The sequence below is a fragment of the Gopherus evgoodei genome, chromosome 13 (genome assembly GCF_007399415.2).
Source record: "Gopherus evgoodei ecotype Sinaloan lineage chromosome 13, rGopEvg1_v1.p, whole genome shotgun sequence".
NCBI classification, from domain to species: Eukaryota; Metazoa; Chordata; order Testudines; family Testudinidae; genus Gopherus; species Gopherus evgoodei.
Genome location: NC_044334.1, coordinates 7334549 through 7354577, shown reverse-complemented (window position 1 = coordinate 7354577; position 20029 = coordinate 7334549). Strand labels below are relative to the sequence as shown.

The window sequence follows — 20029 nt, the reverse complement described above, 5'->3', positions numbered from 1 at the left end:
TTGTATCTGGGGTTGCTGAGAGCCACTGACCCAAACCGTAAACCCTGGATAGAATGGGAACCGCTTCCAGCTACGGGGTGCAGCAGCCCGCCCGCCCCCAGGATTAACGCGCAACCAGCCTAGCGGGGGAGCCGGGGCGGGAGCAGGTGGCGGGTCAGCGCCTGGCCCGGAAACGCCCGCCGGGGTTGCTCCAATAGAGGGTGCCCGCTCCCTGTCACTCCGGGGCCGGGCAGCTGTGGAGCCAAGCGCCTGGGGGCGGGCGGCAGGGGAAGGGAGTTCCCGAGCCCGGGCTGTGCAGCAGCTGCCGAGCCCGCGGCCGAGGGAGGGGCGGGCTGCAGCCCCCAGCCGGGCTCATGGCCTCCGCGGCGTGCTGCGGGGCGCTCCGCGGCTTCCTCTTCGAGTACGACACCCCCCGCATCGTGCTGATCAAGAGCCGCAAAGTGGGGCTGGTGAACCGGGCGGTGCAGCTGGCCATCCTGGCCTACGTGATCGGGTGAGCGGCGCTGGGGGGAGCGGCCCCCCACCAGGGACTTTCACTTTCATTTTTGATGACGCTGTTGAGAAAACAGGACCCCCGCCCCCATCCCAGCTGTGTTTTGAGACCCCCCCCCCCCCATCCCATCTGTGTTTTGCAAAGGGGCTTCCGGGGGAGAGATTCCGCCCCCCCGGCCTGATGGGGGGGGGGCTGCTGACTTAGCAGGAGGGGGGTGGTGCGCAGTGTTCCGGGTCCCCCCTGGCCAGGGGTCAAGCAATGGCTAGAGGCAGTGGGCGCGTGGGACAGGTGAAGTTGATACAGAGTTGTGTAACTATGTTTCTACGTTCGTGTCTTCCCCCCCTTTGCACTGGGAGCTGCATGGCCTCTGCTTGTACTGCTCCTGATCAGGGTCTCTGGGCGGTGGTGTAATAGCAGGGTAGCACCCCAGTGCTGCCTCCAAATTATTTGGACTCAATGCTGTGGGTGCCAGGATGCACAGCAACAAGGAAAGTGACCCTGCCCACAAGACAAGGGAAATATGCCTGGCAGGTTGTGGTACAGATGCCTCCTGAGCCCTGTGTTGTAACTGACTCTAAATCAAACTAACTAAACTCTGGGATTCTAAGCCAAACATAGGGATTTAGCTGGAAGGAAGATTTTGGTCTCTTTAGTTTCCTGTAGCAGGCAGGTATGTCTTCAGTGGAGGGCTGGTGCCTAGAGAACTTATCCTTGCTTGTCTTGTCTGTTCCAACAGAGTTGTTGCCCTGAAGTTCCCCATTGTAATGCTCACCTGATGGGTTGGGCCTTTGACCAACTGATCTTATAAAGTCATGCAGATCCTGGAACTTAATGTTTACGGAGTTGTCACAGTTGCTAGTCACCCAGGTCATCAATACTCAGGGGAAAATGGCTAATAAAAGAAAGTATCTTGACTTGAGTACTCAGCAGGGTCTGAAATATATTAAAAACATGGAGTTCAGACTTCATTGACAATCTTTTTGGGGCAGTTGTAAGTCCCAATAAATGAGGGACATAGCTATTGTGGTTTTTATCCCCTAGAAGAAGTTCAAGGGATTAGATACTAGGAACAGAAAAAGAATTATTTAGAGACCGGGGTGTGGGTTTTTTGGGTGTAATGGAGTGAAATCAAGCTAAGAAACTTAAGGTGAATATCAGGAATTACAGATAACAGTGAGTGTCACATGGACAGTGATAGAATCCCCTTTACTTAAAACTGGGCTGGATAAAGCATTCCAATATGGCACGGAGAACCTTTTACTACTGGATGGGAGAGTATTAGACTAAAGGTAATAGTTTTTACATATCTAATATCTGTTATGCTAATAGATTAAAAAATTCAGAGTCTCGTATTGAACTGCTGACACCTTATTTAGCTGTGACACTCTGAGAATCGTTCCCCAACCCTGAAGAAGACCTCTGTGTTAGCTCAAAAGCTTGTCTCTGACCAGCAGAAGTTGATCCAATAAAATATATTACCTCACCCACTTTGTCCTTCTGATATCCTGGGACGGACATGGTTACAACAACACTGCATACACCTTATGGAAACATCAGTGTCTTCATAACTGTCTGTTCTGTCATAGAATCTGCATTTCTCTCTGTTATCTGTTGTGAAACTTTGGTCGTGTCACTTGACTGCTCTTTAAATAGCTGATATCACAGAAAGATGGACATCAGGTGATAGCGAGAAATTTCACTTAATGCGGATGTCACAAGCCCTTAAAGGAGAGAGATAAGATATGTAATTGGAATGTCTTTTTAACAGTATTGATTTAACTTCTTTGGGGCACCAAAAGGTCTCTGGGGGACTTGACTGCGTAACAGAGGAATGGTAAAGTGGCATTAATTTGTGACTTGGTTGGATTCTTCTGCTGGCAGCCTGATTCTCCTCTCTCCCCAGTGTTGTGTGTGTAATGCCATTGACTGTGCTGGAGTTACTCCTGATATGCACTGGACTGGGTGAGAGGAGACCAGCCCATTTCCATGCACAAGGATAAATGCTGCTGCTGTCATCTCTGCTCTTTCTTACAAAAACTTGGTAATTTCTTACTTGGCTTCTTCCTATCTGGTTTCTCAGTGTGCTCTTCTGCTCTGAGATTTTTGGCTTGTTGGCAGCTCTTCGTTTACCACAGCTCAGTGGTTTTCTCCACAGCCATCCTCCCCAAAGTCCTTTCCCATCTGCCCACTAAATGTAAAGTGGAAAGAAACCTCAGCCCATCTAGTTTCTTTTTCAGCTGAACAAATCTCCAAAAATAGAATGGAGAAGGTAAGGCAATTAATTTAAGGGCCTGATCCAGTCCCATTAAAGCAAATGGAAAGACTCCCCTTGACTGTGTTGGGAGTTAAACTGGACCCTAAGCTTGTTGGCTATTGCTGGTGTTTCTGACTTCTGAGTTAAGGTAGCTTCTCTTCATGGCTAGTGTCACTTCTAGTGCCAGCTCCCTTTAATGGGGCTGTCTCAGCCCAATAAAATGGCTTCCAAGTGACAGAGCAGAAACTCTCTAGAGAGAATGGCCTTGTTGTGCCTGTTCTGAATTGTGGGATTTCTGAGGTGTTGTGAATGGAATGCCCGAAGCTGCTCGTAGGGACTTGAATTTTCAATACCTGACTCATAGGCTAAACTTTTGTGCCTCGTACAAGGAGAGAAGCATATCGGGCTGAGGGATAGCTATCTGCCTTTCCAGTATGAGAGTCTGGGGAATTGGCACTAGAGGCTGGACTAGGAGATCACTGTACAGGATGATCTTGTGTGTTTTGTCTTCAATGTGGCTTTTTCTAACTGAGAACTGCTAACTTCCTCCACTCACATGTTTTGAGACATTTCCTGTCCCCCAGCTAATCTTCATATTAGTCAGTATCAGTACTGTCAGTCTCCAGTGCTCAAAAATCATGAGCAAACTCCCACAGATTATGAGATTGGTTTAGAAATAATGATGTTTTTAAAACTACAAAATGTGGGCTCTTCATTTGCTTTCTGGATTTTTTTTTTTTTTTTAGCTCTTAGAGTTCATGGTTTCAAGCTTTTCTCTGTAACCACGAGGGCTAGACTTTTTTCTCTAAAATTTTGAGGTTCTCAGGTAATCACACGAGTCCAGGAGCTGGGGTTTTAAGAAACTCCAAATATCCCAAGGCTAATGACAAAAGTTGGCAACATTAAAGTTCTCAAAAACTGCAAGAGAGATCAAATTTCCTGTTACCTTGATGTACTAAGGTAATGTCAGTATCAGAGTGGATAAAAATCATTTTTTAATTAAATAAAAAATGGATTTTTTTAATGTAAATCTGATTTTTTTTGGATAAAATGCTTTTTGAGGAAAAAACCTATCTAAAATATCATTTTAATTAAGATACATTACAGCTCAAAGGTATCTCATCATGGAATAGGGATTATTAATTCTATAGTATGAGACAATATATTCATGTAATGTTTAAGAAAAGTCTTGTAAATGAGTTCCAATAGTTCATGGATTAGGGACCAAGTTTTATGGGGTCCCCGGGACTTCGGTATAGATTATTTAGGTTAATCTTTCTATCTACCCAATGGGACTCAGTGCTCAGTCTAGAAGATACCATCAGAGATGCTTTGTTTTGCCATTCTCCAAGCTGTGGATTTGTGTGTCTGGAGATAACATCCTTGTTTATTTAAAAATATTTTTGCTGTTAACAATATATAGAGGAGAGAAAGAACAGACTTCAACCCTGTTGTCCCTCTGCAAATTTGTGTACACAGAGTCAATCCCTTACCTCTCCAAAAGTGCAAAGTTTCAAAAAGTTCAGTGAATAGAAGATTGTTGGGGGCGGAATAGCTCTGGACAAGGAGAAGAAGTCTGGAGATAAATGTCAAAAGGGAGGGGCAGGTAATAGAAACAAAACTGAAACTGTTTGAGCAGCATATTCCAGAATGTACTTTTATGTAGAGATCCATGATTAAATCGAATCTTCCTAACTCGTGATTTAAATCATGATTTAAATCAAATCACCCTGGTCAGTATTACTTTAAATGACCTCCCTTAAGGAAAGTCTATGGGCCTGACTTTTTTCCACTGCCTCATGCATTCACTTACCCTGTGTGAGAGCATCTATGTGTGTATGAGCGATCTGCCCTGGTATAAGTGGGTGGAGAACCCTCAGTTGGTAGCAGTCCCTTTTTATACCCACTTTTCATGGTTGGAAACACAGCAAGGCCCAATACAGGGAGAACAGGCCCCTACATTGCCTGAATGGGGCTAATGGACTGGTCAAACCAGGTAGTGACATCTGTAGATGGCAGAGCAATAAAAGGTAAATGCAAGATGCTCACTGGGGCTCTCCTAAAATACATGATTCTGTCAGATGAGAAAAGCATGTGGGACTCATATGTATTGTCAGCCTGATTCTGCTCCTACCCTGACTGGTGTAAAGCAAGAGTAACTCCACTGATGTCATCATACCAGTGTGAGTAAGAGCTGAATGGGAGATGGGGCTTGCGTAGATACAAAAGCCCACAAGTGTCTGCTGTTCTCTGCTTCAGTCTTTGCAGCTCATTCTCATTTGATGTTGTGAGTGTATCTGTCATTTCCACCTCAAATAATGGTTGGTGTCTGCCAGATCACCCTTCTCATTTCAGATCCTAGCCCTAAAACTTACCTGTGAAAACCTCCAGTGCAAGCCCACCACTGAAGGGTCCAATAATTATATAATACCCCACAAAGCAGGTGACTGGGACTGGGGTGGAAATTACAGCATTAGTTGAGGCTGTCCTCCCATGCGAAGTGGGTCCCGATTAGCCCCATTTTACAAATGGCGGGTGGGTGGGAGGGAAACGAGTCACATCCTAAGAGACTCTTCCAAAGTCACCTAAGGAGCTAGAAATCGAACCCAGGCCTCCAGGCTCTCAGTCATGCTGCTGGGATCTCTAAAGAAGCCTTGATGAACTTTCTTTCTTTTGCAGCTGGGTCTTTGTGTGGGAAAAGGGCTACCAAGAAACAGACAATGTGGTCAGTTCGGTTACCACCAAGGTGAAGGGAATAACCGTGACAAACACATCGGAGTTGGGACTCCGGGTCTGGGATGTGGCTGACTATGTTATTCCACCTCAGGTATGGGCTTTTCTGGCACAGTTTGGTAGGGCTTTGCCAACAAACAAGACATCTCTCACAGACAGATGTTCCTCAACTCTGGAACGCCTGTTCTTTGTGGCCGCAGCAAAGCTACTGGGCCGAAAAAGGCATTTGGCTATTAGCCTGGTTTCCAGAGGCACTAAACATCTGCAACTCCCCCTGACTTCATCAGGGTTTAAGAGTGCTCAGCACTTGTGTGTCCTAAGCATGAAGCTTGTCTGTTTGTATGGGGGTGGGGAGGGGAATACCGCAGCCTCTAGATAAAGCTGCAATAATGATCCAGGTATTGTCTCTCCTACTTCTATATTGCTTTGTTTGTTTAAAAGCCAACAGACCAAAGTTAAACACTGTATTCTCTCAGGCTCAACAGTCCTAACAGTTCTCAAATAGCCTGATCCGGAACTAAACAGGAACTGCTGGAAGTTACTGATTGACAGAGGAGAGTCTGCTGCCATTGTATGTCCTGAGTGGGCAATTCTTGGCCTTCAACTCTCCCTGGACACCTGCAGCCTGCCAGTCTTTGAATAACTCTGTCCACAGCAAAGCTAGTGCAGAAGTGCCAGAGCTGCCTTAGTGGGAACGTATCAATTAAGTAATTAAGACTAGTTTGCTGGTGCATGAACAAGGAAAAGAATCTGAGCCCTTTGGGCTTGTGCCCTAAAGAAATGCAGATGGAAGATCAAGGGCTGTAGGTGGAAAAGTACAAAAGCACTAAAGCTGGAACAGGCTCCACACTAAGAGATTAAAACCGCGAGCTCTGATCATGCCAGCTAATCCATGCTCTTGGGAGGTTTCTGTCTGCACTAGGACCCATTGAAGTCAACGGTGCTGCATTCAGGAGCATTGTGCCTGTGTGGATCAGCTTGCAGGACTGGGATCTCACTTGGCAGTGGCCAGCGGTCCTCTTTGCACACTCATGAAAACCCCAGCATGTTCTAGCAGAAGCTGCCTCTGGCCACGTCACAGATCTACGTACTAATGTTAACGGTCCTTGAGGTGTTCAGCCTGGTGCTAAACTAAAATCTAGGGCAGTGGTTCTCAACCTATTTACCATTGCTGGCTGCTTTGCAGCTTTCTATGTGTTATGTGGGCCGCATCCACACACTACCTGTATGGCCCTGAGGATGTCACATGGGCTGCAACTGTGTGCTGATTGGGCTGCAAGCAGCCTATGGGCCACAGATTGAGAACCACTCCTCAAGGGTGACATGTCATCTCCTTGTTTCATTACACCTGACTTGAGCTGTTGCATCAACTGCTGTAAGCCTTGTCTGTGCCAGTGCCACCCCACTAGAGCTGCACCATTGGAGAGTTATGGAGGGGTCCTTAACTTTTATAGTGTGGATTCAGTGAATCTCTGGACAGAGCACGGTAGAAAGGGTTATACTCCTTCAGGAGTGTTCTGTCCTAAGGAATGAGGATTCTTCAAGTGATGCCTGAGACACCCTATTACAATAGCAGTGTGTGCAGGGCCGGCTTTAGGCCGATTTGCCCGGTTCCTGGGAATCGGGCCCCGCGCCTAAGAGGGCCCCGCGCTTTAGGCGCCTTTTAAATTTTTTTACTTACCCCGGCTGCAGTCTGCTCTGGGGTCTTCCATGGCATCGCTCCCCTGACCAAAGCGGGAGCAGGGCAGCCCCACAGCCCCGCTCTCTCAGCTGGAGCTCCCGGCGGGAGTGCCGCAAGCCCCGCTCTCTCAGCTGGAGCTCCCGGCGGGAGCGCCGCAAGCCCCGCGGCCCCGGCTGGAGCTCCCGGCCCTTTAAATAGCCCCCAGAGCCCTGGGGTAGCAGGGGGCTCTGGGGGCTATTTAAAGGGCCAGGGCTCCAGCTGCCTCTGCCACCCCGGTCCTTTAAATAGCTGCCGGAGCCCTGCCACCCCCATGCATTCCCCAGGGCTCCCACGGCTATTTAAAAGGTCTGGGGGGGGTAGAAGCAGGGGAGCCCCGGGCCCTTTAAATAGCCCCCAGAGTCCTGGGATAGCGTGGGGCTGTGGGGTCTCTTTAAAGGGCCAAGGCTCCAGTTGCCTCTGCTGCACTCCCTGCCCTACCTGCACCAGCCCCGCCCCCCGCTGCCTGCAGCCAGCTCTGCACCCCCTGCCCACAGCCAGCCCCTACCAAGCCCCCTGCCCTGTCTCCAGCCAACCCCTGCCACACACCCCTGCCCACACCAGCCCTGCACTGCCGGCCCTGGCCTGTCTCCAGCCATCCCCTGCTGCACCCCCCTGCGTGAAGCCAGCCAGTCCCATATTCCTGTCTCCAGCCCTGCCAACCCGTTGCATCCTGCTGTGGCCCTGCCTGAAGCCAGCCCGCCCCACACTCCCCTGTCTCCAGCCAGCCCCGCACCCCTTGCCCTGCCTGCAGTCAGACCCTACCTCCAGTCAGCCCCTGCCCTGCCTCGAACCAGCCCCCATGTCCACTGCTGCCCTGCAGTTCCCAGGCCAGTAACCTGCACACCTGCTTCAATGAGGGGGGCAGGAAGCAGTGGGGACCCACACACGTGCACGCCCCCAGGGAGTGGCGAGGACCCACACATGTGAAATAGCAGTCATTAATAACCAATCAACAGCATATATGATGCAATGTACATAATATACAATTTTATTATTTATATAGTTATGGAAAGTAAATAATACATGGAAGAAATGGAAGGCTTTTTTTTACACTTCTTTCTTTTTAAGTCATCCCTGTCAGGGCCCTGCTGAAAGTGTTTGAATTGGGCCCCGCACTTCCTAAAGCTGGCCCTGAGCGTGTGTGCTCTCTTCAAACACTAGCTTTCTGCAGTGCCACCTGAGAACCTGTTAATGCAGATCAAGTGAGGTTCTTGCTTTCCAGAGCATGGCTGCTTAGAACTAACCCATAAATCTCATTGATTGTCTTGCCTGTTCAGGGAGAGAATACGTTATTCATCATGACAAACCTGATAATGACACTGAATCAGACACAAGGCTATTGTCCTGAGGTAGGTACGGTATCTGGCAGTCTCCTTTATACTTTATCTCTGGAAGAGTCTAATCCTTAACTGGGAGAAGTAAGTCCCATCTCATGGGGGGGAGGGAAGTGGGCGAGGGTGGCAGGTCATCTTTGTGACTTACAGTAACAATTCTTTCCCTCTAGCTTCCAGATAAGACAACGGTGTGTAATTCCAGTAAGGACTGTGCTGCAGGATACATAGGCACCCACAGCAATGGTATGAAACCAATGTACACTGTATCGGGACACCTAAGAGCTTGTGTTGTCACTAGTACAGGAGGGGAAGCAGTGTTTCATCCAATTACCTTGGCTTTTATTCTGTAAGCAAAATGTAATACAACTTTAGACAAGAGGCCTCACAAAAGGGAGCACAAAGGGATCAGTGTTCTAGTACCACATGAAAATAGAAACGTTACTGATTGGAACTCCATAAAGTGAAGTTTATTGGGAGCTGTAAACCTCTGCTGTGCTAGTCATTCCCCTCTGGTCAAGTTAGTTTTCCTTATGCACAGCCTTTGCTTTCAGAAGTCGGCATCCACTTACCAGGTTAACAAGATGCTGTTTAGACGGCAGGCAGTCATAATGCTTCATGTCCCATTTAAACAGTAAAATACCCTGGAATTTTCTTCTAGTCCTTCAGTTGCAGTGTATCATCAAACTGATGTTCTAAAATGGCACCATAATTAATCAGACTCTTCCCGTTATGGGCTGGGATGGAGACATGGCTGGTGGGCTTGGGTTGGCCCCTCACGATTTTGGCAGAGTTTCTCAAGAACAGTATTGAAGTTTCCAAGTTAGACATACCATAGGAACAAGCTGTTACCAGATTCTCACCAAACAGCAAAGAAGCCAGTTTTTCTGCTGACTCTTTAGAGGCCACCCACTGCTAATGTTAACCCCGCTGCAGTAAACCTGCCTAACTAGTATAGTTACCAGGGGGTTCTGTTGCTGAACTTTCCCCATGATGTGGGGATAAGCCATCCAGCCTGTTAGTGCCTTACAGGGTGATGAGGGTTGTGTGTCAGAGCCTGTGTGAATGTTGCCATGCTGCTCTCGATGCCCAGGTATTAACTCTGTTCCCATATCCTTCCAGGAGTCCAGACTGGGAAGTGTAGGAAGTACTCCACCTCTGTCAAAACCTGTGAGATCTATGCTTGGTGTCCTGTGGAGAATGACACTCATTTACCTAAGTGAGTGCTATCTGTTGCCACATTCTAGTTACCCATGATGAGTGGGCTGGTGGCCCATGCGCTCCTGAACTGGAGGGATGGTCTCTGGGCACTGGCTCTTACTGTGTGGTCCAATCATAGAAGTTTGAAAACCATGGCCGAAGGAGGCTTTGGTGCACTTGTAGCAATGGGTGTAAGCAGGAACGGGAGAGAGCTGAGAGCAGTCACCGCCTACTGAAAAGAACTGTCAGATAAGCTTTGCGGCATCTTGGAACTGCATGGCAGAGGGTGTCACTTGCTGGCACAGTGGGATGCTTCCTCAAGTTGGATGAGTAACATGGAAAGCAATGGCTGACACCAACTTCCAGCCGGGTGGCAGTAGAAGCCAGAGGTGTGAGTCCCGGCTGGCATCTGAGGCAGTGCGCTAAAGAGAATAGCGTAGGTTGGGAAGCAGTGGGACCATTCTAGCTGCCCTGAGTACAAACCTGCTGAGACCTTGTAGGTACCTGTTTGGGGGCTGCTCGCACATGGTACTGTGGCTACTGTACCGTTTGAGAGTACTAGGTCGATAAGAGCTAATGCAGTGTGTCTGCTCGAGTGGGGAATCACACTCCTAGCTCATAAGTGTGGACATAGCCTTAGTTGCATACTGGCCACTTCCTAATTTTAGATTACAAGAACTGTCCAGTGCACTCTTCTACCACAACATAAATCTAATACTCGTGCATCCCCCTGTGTAGACTGAGGAGTCTAATCTGGTGCTGCTAGAAAAGTAAACCAGGAGTCAAACTCATGACACCTATGATCCCCTATTTCACTCCCACTCTGTCTAGCTTTATAACGTGCACGCTGCTATAGGAACTCCTCTGTCTCAGTTTACTCACCAGTAAGGTAGGTGTAACTTACCTGCCTTACAAGGGTGTTGGATAACTGGCTTCACAAAGCGCTCTGAGTTGCTGTGTAAGGACACTGCAAAGGTGAATGTTTTTAATCTTCCAATTGTTTCATAGGCCGGCTTTCCTAAAGGATGCTGAGAACTTCACCATTTTGGTGAAGAACAATATCTGGTATCCCAAGTTCAACTTCACCAGGTAAGTGTCCCATAGAGGTGCTCGTGTGATCACTGGGACTAGTACTTCTCTGCTGAACAGGGTCTTGAGAAGCTCTGTGAGCTGTGGGCTGGGACGGAGGGGGATGTGCAGGTGCACAAGGCTGCCGTAACACGTCTCGTCTCTTCTTCTGTGCCGCTTCAGGCGAAATATTTTGCCCTCTATCAGTACCGTTTACCTCAAGACCTGCATTTATGACCCTAAAACGGATCCCTTCTGCCCAATCTTCCGAATCCGTCAAATAGTTGAAGCTGCAGGACAGAATTTTCAGGAGATGGCTGTTGAGGTATGTGGAAATTCTGTCCTCACTTAGGCCAGATCACACTATAAACTTACATGGGTATGTTACTCAGTTATCCACCCCCCTGAGCGACAGTTGTACCACCCCACCCCTGGGGGCGACAGCACTCTGTCGACGGCAGAGCTTCTCCCCCTGACATAGCTACCACCTCTCATGGAGGTGGATTAACTAGGCTGACGGGAGAAGCTCTCCTATCAGGGCAGTAGCATCTTTACTGAAGTGCTACAGGAGCACAGCTGCAGCGTTTGAAATGTAGACCTGCCCTTTCGTGTTTGTTCCATGAAAGGACGCAGTAAAAGAACAGGAGCTGTTGTTACGGATCCTCTTCAGCCACCTCAGAACGTAATACTTGCTACGTGTGAGATGGCTGCCAGCATGAGCAAAACAGCTGCTAGTTGGAAGGCTTTTATTTCCCGGGCCATAGGGAATATTTTAACTTTTACTTCGTCAATATTTAACTTCCCTTCTGTTTGTCTTGCGTGGCACTCATGAAAATGCTTCTGCAATATTATGAACAAGGGCCCATTCAGCATAGGTGAAGTAAAGTTGGCAAACAATTCAGCTGGCATATGGGACTGTGCACTGCTTACAATGGGAAGGGTTTATGTGCCTGAGACAGTTCTAAAGTCTTGCATTTTCAGTGAAAGACACTGTGTGTAAGTAGTTTTTGGTTGGTTTGTTTTAATAAACTAGATCCTGGTTTCTCTTACTGACGACTTTTTTAATAGGCTGGAAATTAGCAGCTTATTCTATGGGTTGGAAGTTGGGGGACACACACATCACCCCTGAATTACAAGTTTCACATTGGCAAATGTGTGAGCTTAAGTCTAGTGGGGTATCTGCAGTGGGATGAGAAGCAAATCTTGATATGTACCTCAAAACCAGATATGCTCTTCTCTGAACAAGCGTGTCCAGGTCAATGTGAAGAAATCCCTTTGACAGGTTGGCCAGCAATTTTAAGCTACCCCCTCTGATACATTTGCTCTGTGTGCGTCTTTTTGTTTGTTTGTGCTGTGCAGGGTGGAGTAATGGGGGTGCAGATCAACTGGAACTGTGACCTTGACAAACCTGCTTCTTACTGTGTGCCAAAATACACCTTCCGTCGCCTTGACAACAAGGATTCTGACCACACGGTCTCACCTGGATATAATTTCAGGTACATGGTTGAGTAATAGTCTGTGGTGTCATTATGGCTCACTCCACATTATTAGTACAACTGCGTGGGTTCTTGAGAACCAGGTTGTGATGCTCTTTCTGTTAATGTCATGATCTAGCTACCAAAAACCAATTTGTCCTATGAAGAGTCCCCCTTACCGTGGACCAGATCCTCAGCTGCTATAACTCATTGTGCAATGCTGAGGACAGTGAAGATATGGTGACCTAAGTGGCTGGGTCAGAGCCTCAGCTTGACATGCACTGAACCGTGTCTGTAGCAGTGCAGCCTGTGAAAATCTGGGCAGCCCTCCCATCATGTTTCATGGGAGGTTAGAGTGCCCAGAGGATCTGCATGTGGGGCAATGAGCTAGCTTAACTGGACTATGTAGGTACAGCTAGATTATAGTGTTTCACTTTGGTTCCAAGAGGACAATTACTAGAAGCACTTAACCAATATAGCTTTACCACTATGCTGGCAAAGCACTCCTAATGTGGGTGCAACTGGGAGAGCTCATGATAAGAAAAACTGTGGCTTGTTTCAGCTGCTTCTCCCTCCATTTTGCCAGTATAGCTGCGTCTACACCAGGGCTGTTTAGCAGTACAGCTATATCAGTGAGATCACAGCCCTGGACCTGGCTGGAGGGCCAGCTTAAACCACTGGCAAGAGCAATGTCTGGCTGGTTACTGTGGTTACAGCACTAACCATAATGTGTGCTGACTCAGTTGTGTCCGCTGTGTCACTAAGGTTACAAAACACTCCCTCCAGTGTAGAGGGCATATCTGGTAAAACTTGAAAATTTGTGAATCTGAAATTCTGGCATAAGGTCGACTGCCTAAAGACTATGATGTGACAGCCTGAAGGCTAGTGAAGGTTAAGACTCTTTATGGAGAGATTCTCATGTAAACAGAAGACAGTCTGTCACGGGAGGCTGCTTTGCTGTGGAAAGCTGACACTGTTTGTTCATGCTTATCTTAAAAGGCCTGCAGGCCTCTACGTCTCGCAAACTCCAAATGCTGTCAAGACCTAGTACACTCGCCTATTTGATTAGAACAGGCTGGTCCAACTATGCAGAGTGTAAACTGCTTCTAGACTTGGCCATTGACACTTACCATTGTGTGTGCTTATTATGGAAAAAACGTGTAGCCAAATAGCAGTCATTCCTCTTCTCTTCCATCCTTTCTTCTGTTTCCACGTGAAGCAGCAAATCACATGGCACAGTAAGTCTGATCTCCCTCTTTCTCCCCTATTAAATGTCTGCATGCAAGTAGTGTTGCGTGAGCTAAGAAAATTACTTCTGGGGGTGCAACCTTGTAGCTCCAAGTACTGTCACTAAGCAAGTCTCATTCAAGTTTGAAGTACTCTCTGTCTCCTTTAGCAAATCACATACCTGCAAAAATCCTCTGTACCTCCCACATCAGACTGTATATAGCATGGTAGAACCTTTGGTTGGCTCTGCTATAAATCTGTAAACTAAAACCCTCTTAATGTTTTCACTCCCACTTTGTCCTATTGGAAACTAAATTACTCATCTGAAATGCTCTGACTGCACCAAGAGGTATCCAAGGTTGGTTATAAAGAGCAGCAGCCACCAAAAAAAATCCTGGAAAGTGACTAGTGGGAACTCTAGTTTTTACTGTTTTGCTTAACTTCACCATCTTACGTGGATTTCCCCTTTTCCACTCCTCCTGCCTGTGCTTCAGAACTTTTCCAAACCCAGCTCTTCTAATCCAGCCACTAACTACTTCTATCTAAGGCTCTCTCAGTTCTCCTTGGTGGATATTGCATGGTATGTGGAATTGTGAACAGTCATTTCTGTACTTGTTATAATACAAGCTCATCTGTTCATTGGCCAATATGAGTAAAATTAATGGCAACTGTGGGATCGGGTGGAACAGCAAGTAACTCCTAATTTTTTTTTAAGTCTCCAAAACACTCATTCTTCAGGTTTGCAAAATACTACAAGGACGCAAGTGGCACTGACTCACGGACACTAATTAAGGCTTACGGCATCCGTTTTGATATCATGGTGTTTGGAAAGGTAGCTCTTTGTTTCTTGAGTAGTCTCATGGCTGACTCCTTTATTAGCTTCTAAATATTTTCAGAGTCTGCAAAAATGCTTACAACTGTCTCTTTTTGTGTCTCTGTTAGGCAGGAAAATTTGATATAATTCCTACAATGATTAACATTGGTTCTGGCCTAGCCCTGTTTGGAGTGGTAAGTTACATTGTCTTCCTTGAGACAGATTTTTAAACTAATATCTGTTTGCCTTGAAGTAAGAACAATTACAAGATCTTTGATCTCAACTAGGCAACAGTCCTGTGTGACATCGTGGTTCTGTACTTCATGAAGAAGAGATACTACTACAGAGAGAAGAAATACAAATACGTAGAAGATTATGAACTGGTAAGCAGCATGGCTGTGTGTGGGTAGTCCTAGTTGCAGCCAAGTTCACCCCCTCCTGCCCCCTGGACATTGTGGCTTGTCCATGGATATATGGAAATGATTATCTGCAGCCAGATGACTGCTGAGTTAGCTCTATCCAGATCCCAAATGCAGAGTTTCATAGATGAGGGGGTGGAGGAGGACAGGACTTCTCAAAAGGGCCAGTTTTATTTATTGGTGGAACCCAAGCCCCTGGAAACCAGTGCCTGTCCTCCATGAAACATCATCTTGTTCCTGATGCAGGGGTGGGAGAAATTTCAACCTGCTCTCACTGTATTTCAGTCCTGAGCTGTAACCCCAGGCACATGCCTCTTGTGAGCCAAAGATGTGGGGGTAAAGATTAATGTTCCTCTTCCCCAAACCCTTCCCCGGGTGACTTAAGTGTAATCCTGCTCTGAAAAGTGACCAAACAATTCCCATTGATCTGAACTCACAGGTCAAAGTATCTGTTTGTTTGTAACTGACATTAGCTTCCTAACTGCCAGCACCATAAACAATTCTGGGCTCTAGGTGTGAGGTTGGGTTGTTCCTAGTATCTCTGTTCTCCAAGAGTATATGTCTGCCCTCTGCTGCCTCTTTGTCTTCAACAGGACTTCACCCAAGCTGCTGAGGGCAGGATTTTTGCCCTGCAGCTTAAATTTGGTTGGAAATGCTTATGCGTGAGCTGGACTCACCTGTGAAAAGCCACAACTTAATTATTCTTTATCTAATACACACAGGGAGCAGATTTCTTGTGAGAAGGTTACTTTTTTGGCTGACGAGATCAAGGCAGGATTCCAGTGCTGGTCTCCAGGCGTGAGATGCTAGTCCATTTTGCCCTCACTGTAAGTGTAATGGTGGTCTACCTTCTGTCCTTTTTAAAGGGAGCCAGTGAGACATATGGAACGCAATCCTGACAGTGGTGGTGCTGCAGCATCAATTGCCCAACATGAAGTGCTGCTGTGAATGTTATTCTGCTTCATGGAGAGACAGTAAGATGATGCTGCAGGCTTCCCTTCCTGGAACTGGGTTAATCAATCTGTGTTCTCTAAGTGGAAAGAGAAACCTCTCTCATTACTTTATGGCTGACAAACAGTGCATTCTTGTTCTGTGTCACTGACAACCCAGGGAAAGTTTTGAAGCTACTAGTTGTTCAAATTTTTGCCATAGTAAACAAATGTAAAGATCAGGATGTGTATGCCAAACTCTCATGGAAAGTGTCTCAAGATAAGAAACAGCTGAGTAAGTCTTCCCTTCCCCCTTATTCTCTAGAAAGCCCCCTGGAGGGGCCAGTCACCCAAAGCCTACCTCTTTGCTAGGGGCAGAGGAAATTGGGCCAGGATGAGTGTTGAGATGAGTGACATTAAATGGGGGAAGGGGAGGTTACTTGGTGGAAGAGCCAGGCCCCTCTTAAGAGGTAAGATCCCTTCCCCTGCTGTGGTGAACCTGGTCCCTAATCTTCACCCTCAGGCCTGGAGAGCATCTAGCTACAGCCTGATGGCAATAAAATGTATTTCCTTACTGGGAGGGCAAGTCATCAGCTAACCTGCAGGTTATCCCTCATGTATGTGATCTTCAGGAGCCCAGAGTAGGAGATGAAGCTCACTCTAGGTCTCCTGAATTCGAGTAGGTGGCTGATGCATTTATAAAGAGGCTGCTTTTTTTCTGGTCCTCTTAAAATTCAGTTTGTAATGAAGGAAAAGGATTACAACGGTGATAGCACTTCACAATGAGTGGAGATGCCAATATTCCAAACACACAAATTAACTATATTGCATAAACTTTCTTCTAAGTGATTTAGTATAAGAGAGAATCCATTCTCTAGTGAACCAATAAAGCCCTTGCAAAGGTAAAGCACGGTCTCTTTTCTTAGAAATGCTGCAGCTGGTGAGGCCAGGGCAGAGCTGAAGCATTCTCACCAGCTAATGACACTTCTGGAAAAACCCTTTTTCTATGGTGGTGCTAAGGCAGAGGTATACACAGCTGCGAGGAGGGAGCAGATGCTGACCGTACCAGCTATGAACCAAAGTGTGTGTGTGTGGGGGGGATGCTTGGAGTTGTATAACACACCTTTCCACTGCAGGATTTGTATGTGGTCCTACTAGTAGCTATGATCTGTCCAGTGGACGGATGCAAGGACCAGTGTCATTGCTTCCTTCTCCATGCTCTGAGCTGCAGCCTGCCCCTGTTCTCCTTCCCCTCCACAATCCTAAACTTCAAAATGCAACAGCACAGCTACTGAATTTAGCTTAGATGGGCCTGTCTTAAATGCTGGGAGAACGGGATTGAAAAATCAGGCTTTCACAGGAAGCCAGCTGTACCTCAGTACAGGATGCAGAGGCTAGCAGGTAGCCCCTCCTAAACCTTGGAAGAAGTGTAGTGACTTTCAGACATTGATATGGCTAGACCTACACTGGGGTGGGAGTATTACCTTGTGGACAGGGCCAAGCTCTGTTATTTAGCTCTTTGCATAATGCTGTCAAGGGGTGCTCTCAGCAGGCTGAATACTGCAATAAACAGAAGAGGTACCCTGAATATTTTGCCAACAGTAGAAAAGTTTTCCCAAAAGAAGGGTCAAAAGTTGCCATCCATTAGCACACAAACAGGGAGCAGTAGGAACAATCTTGCTTTTGGAGGGCTACTCTAATCTCTTACACTGAAGTTGCAAACTTAATACTAAGCCTAGTCCACACTGAAGGTTTTTCCCTACTGTCTCATGCAAATAGGCTGAGACAGTTGCACACAATGGTTTAAACAAATGGCAGCTGGCCTGCAGCAATACTCCCACCACTAACATGGTCATCTTAGCCCACGTCCAGACTAACCCGCGGCATCGGCGGGTTAAAATCGATTGCTCGGGGATCGATATATCGCGTCTAGTCTGGACGCGATGTATCGATCCCCGAGCGCGCTTACATCGATTCCAGAACTCCATCAACCCGAACGGAGTTCTGGAATCGACACGGAGAGCCGCGGACATCGATGCAGCGCCGTCCAGATGGGTGAGTACCTCGATTTTAGAAATTCGACTTCAGCTACGTTATTCCCGTAGCTGAAGTTGCGTATCTAAAATCGATTTTAATATCTAGTCTGGATGTGGCCCAAGTCACTTCCCTTGCCACGATTAAGAACTGTCCATCTCATTTAGAAGACCCAGTGATCAAGCTCTCAGCCATGCTAGCATGTTCCTGCTGTTTTGCTATTTCTCTAATGCAGGATAAAGTTCTCTGGGTGAAGCAGAATAAAAGTTCTCCAATAAACAAGCTAACGGGGGGTGACTTTTGCAGACTATTTATTTCAACTTGTACAGAGAAGCTTAAACATCTGTGGAAAAACACCTACATTTCTTTTATTAGTTAATATAATTTAAGTGATAAATACACAGTATTTAAAGTTTATACACTTGATGAAGTAAGATGCATAGTTAACAGGGATAGGAATAAAACAAGCCTTAGGCATTAAATAAACGGTATAAAAGTCAGCAATATCACAGAACTTACAGATTGCTTATCCAGTAGATAATAGGGAGCCACCAACCGGTAACAGCTTTACTGTGCAATTTCAGAGCCACGTGGCTCATCCCTCAGCAACAATTTGTGGCCAGTGTTGGGTTTTTTTGTTAAAGGACTTTCAAGGGGAAAACTAGCCACAGCCCTGTTCAAAGGCACAGGTAAAAGGTTTACTTCACTACAGCAAAGATAGCTTGACTAGTAAAGGACGGTAGGTACAAAATTGAACAGGTTTATATATATATAGTTTCTCTAACAGCTCATGCATTTAGATAACAGATCTTCCTCACAGTTTGTACACTTTATACTTTGACAAGGAAGCCCATATAAAACAAAGAGCTTAATTCAGAAAATATATTGCGCAGAGCGGTTAGGCTGCAGACTGTCCCTCAGACATGGAGCTAGGTGTAGCAGGAAAATAAATTCCTGGGGGAGTTTGCTTGAGGAAGCTCTTAGGTTTTGGATGCTTATGAGTCAAAGGTCAATGTCCATAAACTGTTCTACAGCTAATCTCTGGTGCCAGAATAAGATGGTGATAGGTACAGAAGACCTGAGCTTGTTTAATAGATGCATTACTCCCTGCATTGCACCTCTCAAGGCCCTGATCACTCTTGTTTTGTAAATTAAGCTTTAATGATATACAATGGCATGAACCAAACCATTACTGTAAATGGAGGAATTCAGCACCATCTCCATACCACTCACAGACCTTAAACAGAAACACGATACACAGACTACCCAGCAAAAACAAGTGAAGAGAATTTTCTTTTAAGCATTTAGATGCAGTTTTTTTTGCAAAACAACACATCCATTTACAAGCACAGGAAACCAACTGGCAGCTCTTTATCAGGTCTGTATTTCCATAAAGAAAATAGAGTGGAGAAAAGAGGAAGGAGAAATGGTGAAGCTGGAGTTTACTTTGGTATCCTCTTGGTATTAAAAAGCAAAGAAGCAGAGCAAACAATAGCCATTCACAGCCTCAAATTAAGCAGCAGGAAGAACTGAGTGTCCTTTTCACTGCTGCGGATTCATTGTTTCTGCTCTGAAAACATTTACTGAAGTTGTGGTTCTTGTATGAATCATGTCATCAGTTTTGGAAAGAAGATGACTGTACCATTCCCGTACCATCTTGGGAATACAGGGAATCTTGGATTATTGGGATCCAGAAGGTTTTGCCAACTATACAGGCTATTATGCTAAAGGGAAATGGGACTTTTCTTGCTAATTTCCAAATTAACTTCCTAACTCTTAAATAAAGGTCTGTCATTTCTAGGATGATGGGATTTGTTGTTCCAGGTCAGAACATAGAGCCAACAAATCCTGCCTCTTGCAGTGTCCACGAACTGATGCTTCAGAGGAAGGCAAAAATACAACCACGTCATAATGGCTCTGGCCCAATAAGCCATCTGTAGGGTAGGGGGTGGGGAAATCACTAGTGATCAAAATAATACTTGACATTTCTATAGTGCCTTCCATGCAAGGATAAAGAATTCAGCCTCATAAGCCCCTTACATGGTAGGGAAGTTTGATTCTCCCAGTTGCACAGGCCGATTAAGTGACTTGCCCAGGGTCCCACACCAAGTCAGTGGGAAGGCTGAGAAAAGAATCAGCTCTTCTGCCTTTCAGTGCCTGCTTTAGCCGCAGGACTATCCTATATTGACCCTTCCCCAATCAAATGGAGAATCTCAACCCCACTCATCGACATTCATGTTTACCTCCGTTATTCTGCTCTAGCTACTAGCAGAGCATGCACAACCTGGAAATCTAATGTAGAAGCCAGAATCCCACCACTTGCCGTTTAGAT

General features: G+C 46.4%; 1 protein-coding gene across 4 annotated transcripts; it reads left to right on the top strand.

Annotated features, from left to right (window-relative positions):
- Positions 1-290: 290 nt before the first annotated feature.
- On the top strand, positions 291-16570 carry P2RX4 (purinergic receptor P2X 4). Of its 4 annotated transcripts, none has more exons than XM_030583557.1 (12): positions 291-493; positions 5427-5574; positions 8478-8549; positions 8705-8777; positions 9654-9750; positions 10740-10820; positions 10983-11124; positions 12159-12295; positions 14240-14333; positions 14444-14509; positions 14603-14698; positions 15457-16570. In XM_030583557.1, the coding sequence occupies exons 1-12, from the start codon at positions 354-356 to the stop codon at positions 15472-15474; spliced, it is 1164 nt and encodes a 387-aa protein (XP_030439417.1). In that variant the 5' UTR covers positions 291-353; the 3' UTR covers positions 15475-16570. The 4 variants fall into 4 exon arrangements, with proteins under 4 accessions (XP_030439417.1, XP_030439418.1, XP_030439416.1 ...); XM_030583556.1 differs by having other exon boundaries at positions 292-493; positions 15601-16570; XM_030583560.1 differs by lacking the exon at positions 291-493 and adding an exon at positions 1987-2534 and having other exon boundaries at positions 15601-16570.
- Positions 16571-20029: the final 3459 nt, after the last annotated feature.

Excerpts from the sequence above, each read along its gene's own strand:
- P2RX4 (XM_030583556.1), top strand. The coding sequence starts at position 354 with ATGGCCTCCGCGGCGTGCTGCGGGGCGCTCCGCGGCTTCCTCTTCGAG. Across the intron at positions 9,751-10,739 it reads AATGACACTCATTTACCTAA|GCCGGCTTTCCTAAAGGATG; the intron begins GTGAGTGCTATC and ends ATTGTTTCATAG. Across the intron at positions 14,334-14,443 it reads ATATCATGGTGTTTGGAAAG|GCAGGAAAATTTGATATAAT; the intron begins GTAGCTCTTTGT and ends TGTCTCTGTTAG.